The following is a 16,647-nucleotide window of genomic DNA, read 5'->3' on the forward strand; positions in this document are numbered from 1 at the left end:
CACGATGTTATGCCGACATTTTATCCTACTCTAAGATTTATTTAACCCTTCCCTCCCACATAGCCCTCCATTTTATTTTATTATTCATGTGCCTATCTAAGAGTCTCTTAAATGTCCCTAATGTATCTGCCTCCACCACCTCTGCCAGCAATGTGTTCCATACATACACCACTCTTCTTAAAAAAAACATACCTCTGACATCCCCCCCCCTCTACCTTCCTCCAATCACCTTAAAATTATGCCCCCCTCATTTGAGCCATTTTCACCCTGGGGAAAAGGCTCTAACTGTCCACTCAATCTATGCCTCTTAGCATCTTGTACACCTCTATCAAGTCAGCTCTCATTCTCCTCTCCAAAGAGAAAACCCCAAGCTTGCTGAACCTATCCTCATAGGACGTGCTCTCCAATCCAGGCAGCATCGTGATAAATCTCCTCTGCACCGTCTAAAGTTTCCACGTCCTTTCTATAATGAGGTGACTAGAACTGAACACAATACTCCAAGTGGGGTCTAACCAGTGTTTTATAGAACTGCAACATTACCTCAGTACCCCTACTAATGAAGGCCAACACGCCATATGCCTTCTTAACAACCCTGTCAACCTGCACGGCAACCTTGAGGGACCTATGGATGTGGACCCCAAGATCCCTCTGTTCCTCCACACTAAGAGTCCTGCCATTAACCTTGTATTCTGCCTTCATATTTGATCTTCCAAAGTGTATCACTCCACACTTTTCCAGATTGAACTCCATCTGCCACTTCTCAGCCCAACTCTGCATCCTATCAATGTCCTGTTGTAACCTACAGCAACCTTCTACACTATCCACAACACCACCAACCATCATGTCATCTGCAAACTTACTAACCCACCCTTCTACATCCTCATCCAAGTCATTAGCAAAAATCACAAAGAGCAGGGGCCCCAGAACAGATCCCTGCAGAACACCACTGGTCACTGACTTCCAGGCAGAATACTCTCCATCTACAACCACTCTATCTTCAATGGGCGAGCCAATTCTGAATCCACACAGCCAGACTTCCCTGGATCCCATGCCTCCTGTCTTTCTGAATGAGCCATCCATGAAGAACCTTATCAAACTCCTTATTAAAATCCATATACACCACATCCACTGCTCTACCTTCTTCAATGTGCTTTGTCACATCTTCAAAGATTCAGTCAGGCTCATGAGGCACAACCTGCCCCTCACAAAACCATGCTGATTGTCCCTAATCAGCCTATGCTTCTCCAAATGCTCATAAATCCTTTCTCTAAGAAACTTCTTCAGTAATTTACCTACTGCTGAAGTAAGACTCACTGACCTGTAATTCCCAGGATTATCCCTATTCCCGTTCTTGAACAAAAGAACAACATTTGCCACCCTCCAATTATCTGGCACTACTCCTGTGGCCAGTGAGGACACAAAGATCATCACCAAAGGCACAGCAATCTCTTCCCTCGCTTCCCATAATAACCTTGGATACATCCCATCCGGCCCTGGTGACTTATCTATCTGAATGTTTTTCAAAAGTTCCAGCACATCCTCTTTCTTCACATCAAAATGCTCTAGCATATCAGCCTGTTGTATGTCATCCTCACAAACATCAAGGTCTCTCACTGGTGAATACTGAAGCAAAATATTCATTGAGGACCTTCCCTACCTCTTCCGACTTCACATGCATGTTTCCTCTTTGGTCCTACCCTCACTTTAGTCATCCTCCTATTCTTCACATTCATGTAGAATGCCTTGAGGTTTTCCATAATCCTACTCGCCCTCCCCCTTCAGAATGCTGTGGACCCGATCCAAGACATCAGATCCTGACACCCAGGAGGTAACATACCATCCGGGAATCTCTTTCACATTCACAGAATCTCCTGTCTGCCCCCCCCCCCCCTTACTATTGAATCCCCTATCACTACTGCTCTCCTCTTCTCCCCCCTTCCCTTCTGCACCACACAATCAGGCTCAGTGCCAGAGACCTGGTCAGGGCAGCTTTCCCCTGGTAGGTCCCCCCCTCCCCCCAACATTATCCAAAGAGGTATACCTGTTATTCAAGGGTACTCTGCACTACCTGCCTATTTTCTTTCCTTCTCCTGACAGTCACCAAGCTATCTGCCTCCTGCAGCTTAGGAGTGACTGCCTCCCTGTAGCTCTTATCAATGAACTCCTCATTCTTCCATAGGAGCCAAACGTCATCCAGCTGCAGCTCCAGTTCCCCAACATGGTCTGTAAAGAGCTGCAGCTGGGTGTACCTCATGCAGATGTAGCTTTCAGGAAGACTGGAGGTCTCCCAGAACTCCCACATCTCACAAGATGAACACACCACCAGCCCTGGAGCCACTCTAACTACTCTAGCCTGGCACTAAAGGAAAAATCAAAGAAATAAAGAAACTTACCAGAGACTTACCTTAGCCTCCACCTCCTCTCACCAAAGCCTCTTGAGCCAAGGCCTCAGTGTGTGTCTCCCCCCCCCCCCCCCCCCCCCCCACAGAGCACAGAGACTCTTTTCAAAGTTCCTGCTCTAAATCTTGCTCCAACTCCTGACTCTGCAGGTGAAACTCACAAGCACAAGCACAGACGATGCTGTGTGTTTAGACAGTGCAGTGGCCTCCCCTGATGAGGTGAACCTGCACCTAACAGATTTCACTGGTGAGATGCTGAGTTTTACACAACTTGAGTCTGTCAGAGCACTGAAAATAGCAAAGATCAAAAACTGTAAACTTTATTTTGTTCATTTCTGCCTTGAGATGTCAAATGGAAATATTTATCAACTTGTTGAGATTGACCTGAAATAGAGCAGTCCTCGAGCTAATCAATATGTGCATGCAGAAGCATTATGTTGTATGGAAGCTAATCACTTTTGCTGCCAGTTATGAAGGTTCATGTGATGGAGTGCAGTGAAGCCACATTTCACTGAAATATCACCATACAGAAATTGAAAAATGATCTTATCAAGCATATTAAGAGTGCGCAATAGAAGCCATGCAGGAAAACTATTAATGCCTTGTCTTGCAGAGGGAAAACTGATCCTAGAATATACAGAACAGAATATTTATACATTGATAAAATGCAGTGATTCAGTTGTTCAAATGAATTCCTTTCTGGTTCATTAACGCCATTCTATTTCATTGAAGTGCCTTTGGATATACGTGATATCAAAATATTGCAGTAGCTAAAACTTAGCTGAATTCTTGTGAATTAAAATGGTTTGTTTGAATATTCATGGCTTGTTGGTCTCAAATCAGTTGCCTAAGTGGAACTGTAATATTATGTTATGAGTTTAAACTATCATTTATTTTAATTTGAAGTATTTGGAAATTGTCATGTTTTAAGGTGGAATATTAGTGAAGTTCATGCATTTAGTGCTGTATTGCTATTTGATGAAAATTCTTGGGTCTAAATTGAATTATTCTTCCCATTTCCAGTGGTAATTCTGCCCAAACCAAGGAGGAATATCTGTATATGTTTAGTTTGCTGTAGAATGGACTGTGTCTTAGCTGTGAACGTCGCCTCTGACACATTAATGTTTGGTTTAAATAATGTGGTGTGGTTGGTTTGTGCTAATTGTTCATAGCTCCAAATAGCTAGTGAAAATAAAACTACTAAAAGCATTCCCCACAAAACTACTAAAAGCATTCCCCAAAACTATCAAGTAAAATTAGGTGGTTAGTTTTCAAGCTGGGTCTACCAGCACCAGTGATTATCCATAAAATTAGTTATCACATTACTCAGCAAATGATTTTTATAGATATATATATATATGTGTGTGTGTGTATATATAGATAGATAGATATATATATAGATATATACACACATATATAAATACGTTTTCCTTTTTTCCCTAGTGTTGCCCTTCTGAATGATGACCTTGCTGATAGGGCCTCCAGACTTAAAGATGTGTCTAATATCTATTCAAGGCCGATATGAGAAATGAGAGTTACTCCATTTTCACAAAACATTTTGGCCTGCCTGAGCTGGATCGGTGCTGCTGTTTATGTTCCTGTGTTCTGTCCCTTCTGGAGGTCTGCCGGTTACTTACACCAGCCAGTACTTAGATAGCAGCACTTGTGCCTTCAAACCAGAAGGTTGGGGGTTCACATGCCACCCTCAGCTGGTACTCTGGGGCAATTCTAAGGGAGTCCTGCTCCATCAATGAGGAAAACCCAGAGAGCAGCATTATTTGAACTGCACATTTTGGATGAGATGACAGATGCAGGCACTGTCTTGTGAAAGGTTCCACAGTCCCGATCTGAAGAAGAGTAGGAGGGCGGCATTGGTGCTGGCTAATGTTTATTCCTCAATAAACATCACCAAAGCACATTGTTTGATCATTTGTGATCACTTTTTGTGAGCACTTGCTATACCCAAATTGAATGCCTTGTGTTCTGCGTTACAACATTAACTTCAGTAATCTCTCGGTGGCTGTAAAGTGTTTTGTGACGTTCTGATGGGCACGAAGGGTTCAGTGGAAATGCAATTCTACCTTTACTCTTACCACATATCATTGCTCAGCCACTTGCTGTCGCCTTGAAAGTGAGCCCAGATTTGGCGATTATGCCACAGAAACAGTGTTTGTGTTTGAGCTATGTTTTTGCATTACTTCTGCAGGTTCTTATGCTCTACTGTCACTGCAGTGCAGGCTGTTTGTGAATGTTATGCTCTCTGCAACACCACCTCTGTCAGCATGATCTTGAAGCTGGCCACTGTTTGCTTTGCTCTTGTGTATTGCAATTGGTAATTCCATCCAGACCTTTGAGTGCACAATACAATTGCGAGAGGCAGTGAGAGCACTACCAGTTCCAAATGTGATGGCACCAACATATCTGGGAGTTGCATCCTGATGGATGAGGGGTAATGGTAAGCAGACCAACGCACTTGCCACTTGGGCATGTTAAGTATGGTGTTGATTCCAGACATGCATTGCAAGTTTTCACAACATACGTCATTTTGCAACATGCTTCCTAAATAAGGTAGGCTGACAGCTACAGGTCCTTTCCAGGTTACAAACGCCTGACTTATGGACACCCTGTTCATACAAGCGATTGTTTGGGAGACCAGCGGGTTTTGGATGGGGTGGATTTGGCTGGGCTGCAGGTATCTTGTGCCAAGTGGGAATGGGGCTCTTCTGTTGCAAAAATCGGGGGGCTGGGTTAGCCGAACAGATGTGAGAGCACTGAGGGGACTCACTCGCTCCCTCACTGAGTCAGTGAGGCCGGCTGCCAGCCACTGTTCCCGCGCTTGCTCGCTCTGCTGTCACAGCTGTTTCTGTTATCCTCTCCCACTCACTGTTTTTGTTCATTTCCGACTTACGAACAGTTCTCGGGAGTGGACCCCTATTGTAACCTGGGGACTAGCCTGTACACATCCTCACCAACGCACAGGTCCATCTGTGCTTCTCCCTCAGTCATTGTCAAAGAAAGGGGGGAAAGAAAGAACTCACATTTCTCTATTGTCTTCCACAGCCTCTGAACATCCCCAAAGTACTGTAGGGCTAATGAAAGACTTTAGATACAATCACTGTTGTATGGGAAACCGTGCTATTAACCTGAGCACAGAAATATCCCACAACAGCAATGTACTGATGACGATATCATCTTTCATGTGGTTAATTGAGAGATAAATATTGACCAGGACACTGCAAATAATTTCTCTACTCTTCTTTGAAATAGTGCCACAGAATCTTTTATGTCTAGCTAAGCGAGCAGTTTAACATCCAGTAGATGACAGTGATGCACTGGAGTGTCTGCTGAGGTTTTTGTCCTGGAATCTTTGGATTGTGGCTTGGACCCACAAACTTCTACCCAGAGGCAAAAATGAACCACAGCTGACACTCAGCACTGGCACGAATGCCTGATGGATTGTTCAGAGGAGTCTACTACCACTTACCCTTCAAATTGGAATTCTTTGTGTCAGAAAGAAGGTACATGAAATGAGATTCAAGTCTTTTGAGAAGTTAAAGATGATGAAGGCATTTTTCTTAGAGTAAGGAAAGTTAAGAGGAGATTAAAGAGAAGTATTCAAAATCATGGTGTTTTGATAGTAAATCTGGGGAAATAGACTGAAAGGGCAGAGCTCTGTGTTAATTGACAGAAGCACCCCAGGGAGAGATGAGGATCTTTTTACATAACAGTTAGTTATAATTTGAAAGAGTGGTGGGAGCAGATTCAATAGTAATTTTCAGTAGGGAATTAGATAAGTATTTAATGCAGGATTTACCAGCAAGCTGAGTTTCTATAGTGACTTTAAAACTTCCAGAATTCCTATTTTTCTGACAAGAAAGTTCTTTTAAAGGAAGACACTCTGGCCATGTGGAAACATGTTCTAAAAGGGTAAGAATAGGAGAGTGAGACTAATTACAGGGACTGTGGTGGGACAAAATTCAGTTATCAGACTGATTTCAATCCAGGGACCCAATTCCAGTTAATAATCTGGAATTATTTTCTAATAAAGACAAGTCTTTAGTCATAGTGACCACATAGCTACTAGATTTTCACAAGAAAAATAAACATCTGATTTACGGATGCCCATCAGATAAGGAAATCTGCCATCCTATCCTGCCTATGTGACTCCAGACCCACAGCAGTGTGGCTGATTCTGAAATGGTATTGGTATAGTATTGTCACATGTACCAAGATACAGTGAAAAGCATTTGTTTTACCATGTGTCTACCATCCAGACAGATCATTCCATACATAATTACATAAAGGAAGTAAAAAGGAAAACAGAATGCAGAATACAGTGTTGCAGTTACAATAGATAGGTAGACAAATAAAGTGCAAGGGCCATGACAAGGTAGACTGAGAGATCAAGAGTTCATCTTTTAGCATATGTGAGCTCTGTTCAAGAGTCTGAAAACAGTGGGATAAAAGCTGTCCTTGAGCCTGGTGGTTTGCAGGGAGAAGAGAGAATGGCCGGGGTGGGAGGGGTTGTTGACTATGTTGGCTGCTTTCCCGAGGCATTGGGAATTGTCAACGAAGTCAATGGAGGGGAAGCTGGTTTGTGTGATGAGTAAACAAGCCACTCATTTAAGGGCATTTAGGGATGGGCAATAAATGTTAGCCTTGTCAGTGACTCCCATATCCTGAAAATGAGTAATTTTTTTAAAAAATGGCTTTTTGGGAGAGCTGACATGGATGTGATGGACTGAATGGCAGCCTCCTCAAGATGTAATCTACCTGGTATGTGAAACACTGCACCTTGAACACCAATGTCAAAAAAATCCCAGTGAATAAAAGGAATTTTTCTTCAATTTGTTTTTTTGGGATTTGGGCATCATTGACAAGATGTGCCTGTATTGCCATCCTAATTGCCTTTGAGAATATAGTGGTGAGCCACTATGGACTGCTGAGGTTATTCTGGCGAAGCTACTCCTGTTAGGGAGGGAGTTCCAGAATTCAGACTCAATGAACCTGAAGGATTAGCAGTACGTTTCTAAATCAGTAAAGTGTGTGTCTTGGAGGGGAACCCACAGATGGTGATTTTTCACGTGCCTGCTTCCCAATTCCTCCCTAATGGTGGTAGTCATATGTTTGGGAGGTGTCAGAATCTGCAGAGTATTTTGTAGATGTACACACTACCGCCACTGTGTTCTGGTGGTGTACAGAATATAGGGTGTTAGTGGGGTGCCAGTTATTTGGGCTGCTTTGTCCTGGCTCATGTTGAGCTTCTTGAAGATTGTTGGAGCTGCACTCTTCCAGGCAAGTGAAGGATGTTTCATTCTCCTGGCTTGTGTCTTATAGATGGTGGAAAGGCTTTTGAGAGTCAGAAGGTAAGCCTCTTGTTGCAGGGGCCCCTCCATCTGCTGTTGCGGCCACAGTATTTATGTGGCTGGTCTACTTGATCTTCTGGTCTTTGGTGACAACCACACCCCCCGCCCCCAGGATATTTGAGGGTGGCAGCTCAGTGGTAATGCCCAAGTCACTCTCAGAGAATCTACATTAGTAGTTTTTTTAAGGAACAGTCAGTAGCTTAAATGATGAGTAAGATCTAGACAGATGAAAGATTACATTAGTCTATCAGTGTTTATGTTCTTAGGAAAGTTAGACTGATAATTCTTGTACCCATGAATTATTAAACATGTCACGTTATACCCATCTGATTTTCTCTCTAGAAGCCCTCATATTTTTTAATTTTAAAACATATGGTTTGTCAACTATTGCTGGGAAACTGAATGAAATTTAAGTTGGATTTCATTTTGACTGCTTGGATTGGCCAACCAAATCCAATCAACTGACAATGTGGACCAAGGGCAATTTATAATTTAATCTGTGAAAGACTGATGATAGACTCAACTCAGTGAAGAGTTGTGTCTCTATCAAATGTATTTTATTTAATAACTAGTGAAGTATGATGTTCTGAGGCTGTTTGCCAGCCACTGGATTTTTCTGTCCTTACAACTAAATTAAAAAGAATCTGTTTAGAGAGATACCCAGTTACTGCCATTAGTCCTAGCTTTCATTTCTGGTGTTTTCCTGCAGTAAATCCATTGCCTCGAAACCAATGGTGAGCCCCCATTCTGTAAGGACATGTATTCCAGTGTAAATATTTTTAATCATTAGAAGAAATACATATTTTTGCCGTAAAGACCAAGTACCCAGTAAAATATAGCTAATTTAGTACACACTTTGTTATGTGCACAGTTTATCCTGAGTACTTTAAATATTTCAGGCAATTATCAACATTTTAGCTTCTGTATAAATGCAAGTTCTCAGCTGTTGCTTTTATTCCAGATGCTCTGATCTGTTCCTTACAACTTCTAATGAGTGCATCATAAACGAGAAATCTTGTACTCTGTTTATAAATGAGTTATCATTTTATGTATTTTGATCTATCTGGGTATGTATTTTGTTTATTCCTTCAAGGGACATGAACATCTCTGGCAAGACCAGTATTTAATGCCATCCCTGGGGGTAAGCCACCTTCCTGAACCACTGCAGTTTGCCTGGTGAAGATGCTCCCACAGTGGTTTGGGGTTGAGAGTTTCAGCTTTGGCCCCAGTGATGCTTAAGTGACATATTTCCAAGTCAGAATGGTGTGTGACTGGAGGGGAACACGCAGAGGATAGTGCTCCCCTGTGCCTACTGCCCATGTCCTTCGAAGAGGTAAAGGTTGTGAGTTGAGAGATGTTGGAACAGCCTATCCTAGTTGCCGGAGTGCAGTTTGTAAATGCTGCACACTGCAAACTTGATGCTGTGATGATGGATGGATTCATTAGTTAAAATGGAGACTGAGATGCTGATGAAGTGAGTCACCTTGTCATTAGTGTCAAGTGTCTGCATTGTTTTTGGAGCTGCACTTACTCATGCAAGTGGAAGTATTTCATTATGCTCCATATTTGCTGGGTGTAGTTCTTCACCGAGTTAAGTCACAAGAATACTTGCCTCAGACCTCTAACTTTTATCTTTGGTCTAGTTATGATTCTGACTGATAGCAATGTTGAGGGTGGTAAACACTGTCCTGAGGAATCTCTGCAGCAATGTCTGTAGTTTAATCTGAGCCTCCAGCAAAATTGCCACTTTCCTCAGCCTTGTAGGACTTGTGGGGGATTATACACACAGAAGAGAAACATTTAAACCCGGGGAAAACATAAATAAATAACGTCAACTAGAAATTAATGCACTCTACCTTATTGACAGAGTCGTTATTTGTTGGGTGCAAAAAATCTATATCATGATGTATTGTTTCTTAAAGAAAAACATTGAACTGCTACCCTAAAGATGAAAATGCTTTATGCTACCTCAGTCTGAGGGATAGCTGAAAACCCATTTATTTGTAGAGCATCAGAAACAGTTGCGAGTTGCTCTTTGTGTTTGTGTCTAGTCTCCCTCACTCAATCAAATTTGTTGCCTCAACATTTTTTATGTTTCCAAAATCAGCCTCATCCTTCACTCTAACTGATAAGTGAGATTTTGAAATACTTCATTCAGTTGTGGCTCATTGGGAGGCTTTTCTCAAAGTTGCTTGTTTTGTAGCCCAGTTCCTTCCAGTTTGCTTGAGAATTCCCTCCCTCCCCCTCCCCAGCTATCAATAAGCACTTCTCTGACTCATAGGTAGCACAGCAGATTAAAAGGAGGCTATGTCTTAATAGAAGATGTAAGCATTTATCTTATTGTGAACTTCTGCTTTAGAGGTATATAACAATGGGAACTTGCATAACATTATGGATAATGGGTTCTTGCATAAGATTATGGGTTCAATTTATGGGGCATATGAATTGGCAGCAGGAATCAGCTCCTCTGCCACTCCGTAAAGTCATGGCTGATCTAATTGTAATCTCAATTCTGCATTCTAATCTACCTGTGGTAACCTTTTACCTCCTTGCTTATCAATGATCTATACATCTCTACCTTCAAGTTATTAGGGGTCTGCTTCCTCTGCCCTTTGGGGAAGAGAGTTCTAAAGATCCACCAACAGAAACAAAAAAATCACCCATCTCTATCTTAAATGTGTGACCCCTTAATTTTAAGCAGTGACCCTTAGTTCTAGATGTTCTCACAAAGTGAAACATCCTCTCCACATGCACATTGTCAAGAGCCCTCAGGATCTTTTGTTTCAATCAAGTCCCTTCTCAGTCTTCTAAACTCTTGTCTGTACGTTCTTTCTTTGTAAGACAACCCAACCATTCCAAGTATTAGTCTAGAAAACCTTCTCAACTGCTTCCAACATATTAACATCATTCCTTAAATATGAGCAATACTGTACTCATTACTCCAGATGTGCTCTCACTAATGGCTTATGTAACTGAAGAATAACCTCCCTGCTTGCATATTCAGCTGCTTTTGCAATTAATGGTAAAATTCTGTTAGGTTTCCTAATTGCTTGCTATACCTGCACATTATTATTTTATGAATCATACACCAGGACACCTGATTCCTCTGCATCTAATAGCTCTGCAATCTCTCACTATTTAGTTAGACAATATGCTTTACATTTTATCCTGCCAAAATGGGCGGTGTCATAGTTTTCCACATTATACTCTATTTGCTAGATCTTGGCCCATTCAATCAATCTTTCCATATCCCTTTCCGACATCTTTATTTCCTCTTCACAACTTATTTCCTGCCCATCGGTGTGTCCTCAGCAAATTTAGCAACTATACCTTCATCTAAGGCACTTACAGAAGTTGTAAAACATTGAGGTCCCAGCACAGATAACTGTGACATACCACTCACTGCATCTTGTCAACTAGGAAAAGACTCATTTAAGCCTATTCTCTATTTCCTGTTAGCCAGCCAACTATCCATACTAATATGTAGTTCCTACACCATGAACCTTTATTTTCCCCAATAACTTTGATGTGGAACCTTATCAGATACCTTTTGGTAATCTAATATAGAGCAGCCACCAGTTCTCCTTTCTCCACGGCACACGTATTTTTCTTCAAAGGTTTCCAGTATATTAGTAAAACATAATTTCCCTTTCATAGAACTGTGTTAATTTTGCCTGATTAACCTTGCATTTTTCTCAGTGCCCTGCTATAACATCATTAGTAGTTGCTTCTAATATTTTTCCTATTACAGATGTTGAACTACCTAGCCTATGGATTTTTGCTTTTTGGTTCTCCTCCCTCTTTGAATATAGGAGTCACACACTACAGAACTTGAGCATGTAATTTTGCCTGAAAGCCACAGTGTTCAACTGGGGAATTGCTGAATTGGTAAAGGAGGAGTTTTTCAGATGGGACATTAAACAGAGGCCTCATCTATTCTTTTGGGACATCAGTGATTCCATGCCGTTATTTTGAAAAGCATTAGGGGTGTTCTTGCTGTCCTTGGGCAATATTTATCCCTCACACATGACTGAAATTATCTTATTTTGTTCTTTTTTATTGAATTTGCTCTGTGCAAACTGATTGCCATGTATCCTGCATTTCAATGGAATCTACACTTCAAATATATTTTATTGGGTTTAAAGCACTTTGGAACTTCCTGAGGCAGTGAAAGGTGCCAAATGCATGCAAATCTTTCTGTCCAGGTTTTGTATTCTGAATTGGGACTGTAGTAGTTTGGATCTGAGCAATAAGAGTGTTTTATAATGCATTTTACTGTCTTGCAAAGCAACTCACTAACAGTATGTGTACCAGGGTGATACATTTCCCATTCTTTGCAATTTCTGCTTTATCATTTAATAAGGCATTTAATTGTAGCAGGAGTCCCAAGCAACGTTCTGATGTATGTATATTGATCGTGAATTTATTCTAGTTGCATGGCTTTTTAGATTGCAAAGTAGGATCATGGCAATTACTTTTTAATGTTCATATTTGTTTCTCAGTAACTGGAAGGTGTCGTGCTGAAGACCTCTTTGATTAATGTTTAGGCTGTGATATGTGTTGGTGATTGGAAAGAATAAGATGCTTATCCACTTTCCTTGCTCTCCGATAATTGGCATTTGTGGGCTTATATTTGTTTCCTTTCTGCCTTGGTCTAATTTGTTTGTGCAGTTGTTAATGTCATAACCCAAATGTTCGTGACTTGCCTGACAATCTTCAGTTTCTCTACCTGCTGTACCCATTCTCATTATTCTCTGCAACCTCCCAGAAAGAATCGACCTGTTAGTCATTTCCTGCCACCTTGCCTGAGCCAGACTGAACTCACCAATGCCATTGCTGGTTATGTTGTTGTGTTCCTCTTTCAGCAAAGCAAGGGCCGTCTCCTCCGTCACCTCAATGCCCTGTGACTCACTTCTCCAACCCTGCAGCCTCCTCACTGGCATTAGCCCTGACAGTACACCATGACCTTCATGGAAGAAGCAGGCAGTGCTGAGGGTGGTTGCCTTAAACAGCTCTAAAGCTGATTCGCTCAAATATAGTGATTTTTTTATATATATTGATTTGTAATTGAGTTCAATGTCCTTCCTAGTCCCAGATACCTGTCATTGATTTTGCCGTTTTCTCGCTGAACTAACGATTGAGGCAGTTTACTTGAGATTTTCTTTCTCCCTCGCATGGTTTATAAATCATGCTGCAGGTAATAGCTATTGACTGTTATCAGGCAACTTGATTTCAAACAGCTATTTCTGGAGAATATGTAGTGAATTTTTTGGTGAAAGTACATCCATGCACATATCTTGTCCTGACAACAGAACACAGTGAGTCATCTGGCCACAGTTGTTTCGGCTTGAAAACCTGCTAAAAAAAATATGCTAGAAGCAAAGTGAACCATCCACTATGGAGCGCCTGCAATGGGAGAATGGCAGCTCAGGATTCAACATTTCCAGTATTTTTCCTTTGCAAGTAAATTGCCAATAGCTAATTGTCTACTGGAAGGAAGATTAGCCACATCTCCAGCCCTTGGTTTAATAACAAGGTCTGCTCTTAGTCACTTCCTTTCACATCAGTTTCTTGAGTCTCTTTCTGTTAGAGGCCAGTCTCTTGGCTGTCTTCCATGGTTTGAAAGGCCATGGCTTTTCAGCTGAATTTGAACAGATTAATCTAGGAGCAATTTGGCCGGGTGAGATATCATAAGTAATGACATCTTCCAGCATACTCACTGACTGATCTGGCAGAATAATTATTACTCCATGCACCATGCTTATGTTTAACACCTTCAAGTTAACAGCTTCACTGACGATTCTTATCTGTCCTGGTGCTATTCTGCCTACGCCATCCACACTATACTTATGACATTTGGTTTCCCTGACGGTGGTTAGCAGCTTGAACTCAATCAGCGATAAATTTCTGCTGCTTTTGACTTACTTCATTACAGATTATATTTGACTCTTGTGAAGGTCCCTGGCTGCTGCTTTGTTTGCTGTACCTAGTTTAATATCATCTGTGTGCATCACTTGTTTGTATTGGGTTTCAATACCTACATCATTTACATAGATAAGGAATGATAATATTACCCATTATCAATTGCAATTATTTTAAAGCACGCCACTTCTGGTCATGCTGCCCATTGGGTTCTACTGGTCGAATGGAACAGATAGTTAACTGGGAAATGCAGCCAATGCAGTCTCTGTACACACGTGGATTTTGAACATATTTAGCAAAATATGTAAATCATTGTTACCTGAAACAGAATAGTTATTTAAGGGAAGTGCCTCAATTGCTCATCCAGTACCTAAAAGATATACACACACCAGTACAAAAACAGAATTCATTGCATTGCCCCGGGGAACTGGTCCCTCTCATTATGTAATGTTTCTTCTGAACTTAAAAAGCGTAAGCTATTAAACCAAGCAATGATAACGTTTCTTTCTTTCTCATCATTGTGCATGAAACTAAAGAAAGAGCCCTCAGTCACTGAAAAATAAGATTTAGTGGAGTGTGGTATCTGTGCATTATTAGCAGCTGCTGCAAACCATTTGGATGCCTGAGCTGCTAGCAGTGGAGCTGCAGTGATGTTTTCTCTTATTAATTAACTTACTGCAGTTACTATCTATTGAATAATATGTTCGATGCCTGTTGAGGACTTGTGGCTTTTGTAGTGCCATTATGGGTATCTGAATAATATACCGGTGATCCCCACATTAAGTTGATAAAAAAATAATGTCACGAACCAGCAACAAAAGAAACACACTGAGCATGATTTAGTGTTAAAAACTATTTTATTAATTACTACTTATGATAATACGTAAAATAAAAGTAAAAATGTTAGTATGTTAGAATTCAAAAATGTTAAACCTCGAACGTTAACCCCAAAACTAAACTCTTTGTGTGTGTGTGTGTGACAAAGTCCAAAACTCCCAGTTCCGGAATGGTTCTTAAAGTTCAGTTCCGCAAGCCATAAGGTGAAACATGAGCAAGGGCTTCTTCAACAACCACCGTTGTCAGAAGATAAGACGTAGATGTAGAAAAACAGAGAGAGAGTAAATACGAAATCCAAATGTTCCACGATGGAACCCAAACGACACTCCAGTGTTTACTCGGTAGTGACTTCCTCACCCCGAAAAGCATCCGAATCGTGGTCGTCCACACAAATACCTGTTTCCTTCTACAGGTCAGCAACAAAGTGAACTCCACCGGATTACTTCCAACTTCCATACATGGATTTCAGTAGCAAACACAGTTATTGTTTCTCATCCATCGATAGAGAAAACAAGCAGGCTGGTGTCTCTCTCCCTTCTCTCTCTCTCTCTTCTGCTTCTTCTTCTAACTTCTACCACGTCATTACATCCTTTATCTTCTATTGACTTAAGCACGCCACACACACAAATACACACACACTCTCTATCTTAAAGGGACTTTCACTGAGTCCGTAACAATAAGTAAATAAGTCTTGTGTTTATTTATTTACATTTCCTCACATAAATTCTGTAAGAGCAAATTTTATTCCGTATATCAATTTTTTTTTGGGGTGGGGGGTTTGTGAAATCTGTAAGGACGAATTTCTGTGACCTGAATAGGTGTAACGTGGGGGCCCCCCGGTACCAGCATAAAACATAACCCCTTTTATTTTCCCACTATTGCAGCCACCTCTCCCTTCCCACTACCAAGGTAATAATCTTTAAGTGTGTCTTCTATTTTTGGTTTCAGGTGAATCTGAGCAGTCACCAGTACCTGTTCACGGCTGTGGTGAATCCAGCTGAAATGCCGTGCTTATGCCTGCGCCATGATGTCGATGCGCTTCTGTGGCAGCCGCACACAAAGCAGGAGGAAATGTGGGAGCACATTGGGACGTTCAATGCTCTGGGTAGGTGAAGAACTGTAACTGTGATGTTCCAGCCCTTTTATACCCAGCCTCTGTTACAAGGAATGATGCTAGAGCAAGCAGTGGCAGAAGAGGTGTATGTTAAATTACATCAAGGTTTGATAGTCAGTTGATGACATCTGAGGCAGCCAAGTGGATTGCTTCAGTCCCTCTGTGATATGAGTCCAGGGCAGGCGTTCTCTGTCTAGCTCACTGGCTGTATCTCTCCCCCATGTGCAGTTCAGCAGTGCAGTTTAATAAATAAGTAGGATTTCATTTAAATCATCCATAAACCCACGGGACAGCCTGAGAAGGAGGATGTGATCAACAATCTTCTTTATTTATTTAGTTTTATATGCTGAATTATTTTTGCATATTCAAGGTTGCCATCAAAATGTTGTAAATTTAATAAGACTATGTTTTAGAGCCATTCACAGTGAATTCAGTGGTACAACTTTATATAACATTGGTTAGGCTACAGCTGGAGTACTATGTGCTGATCTGTCGTCACACTGCAGGAAGGATGTGATAGCACTGGAGAGGGTGCAGTGGAGATTCACCAGGATGTTGCCTGGGATGGAGCATTTCAGCTTTGAGGAGAGGGGGTAGAGGAGGCTAAGGGGAGACCTGATAAGAAGTGTACAAAATTAAGAAGGACATAGCTAATGTAGATAGCAAGAACCTTTTCCCCATAGCAGGGGTGACCAAAACAAGAGGACATGGGTTCAGACTAAGAGTTTAGAGGGGATCTGAGACAAATTTTTTTGGCCCAGAGGGTGGTCAGAATCTAGAACCTGAGTGGCTGGTGCAGGTAGGTACTGTCAAATGTTAATAAGTATCTAGATGAGCATTGAATAGCCAAGCAGAGTAGACTATGGACCAAGTGCTGGCGAATGTGATTAACATGATAGGCACTAGATGGTCAGTGTGGACATGGTGGGCCAGAGGGCCAGTTTCCATGCTATATGACTCCATGAATGTAAAATGGGATATATCCGATTAGTTACCCATCAACATGGGA

General features: G+C 41.4%; 1 protein-coding gene across 2 annotated transcripts in view; it reads left to right on the forward strand.

Moving 5' to 3' along the window:
• Nucleotides 1–16,647, forward strand: part of nudcd1 (NudC domain containing 1) — a 92,594-nt gene that overhangs the window by 69,707 nt on the left and 6,240 nt on the right. For both annotated transcript variants that reach the window (XM_052023186.1, XM_052023187.1), the window contains one exon: nt 15,473–15,629. In XM_052023186.1, the coding sequence (XP_051879146.1) occupies nt 15,473–15,629 (157 nt within the window). The remainder of the gene's footprint in view (nt 1–15,472; nt 15,630–16,647) is intronic.

This window comes from Pristis pectinata, chromosome 9, assembly GCF_009764475.1.
Source record: "Pristis pectinata isolate sPriPec2 chromosome 9, sPriPec2.1.pri, whole genome shotgun sequence".
In the NCBI taxonomy this organism is placed as follows: Eukaryota; Metazoa; Chordata; class Chondrichthyes; order Rhinopristiformes; family Pristidae; genus Pristis; species Pristis pectinata.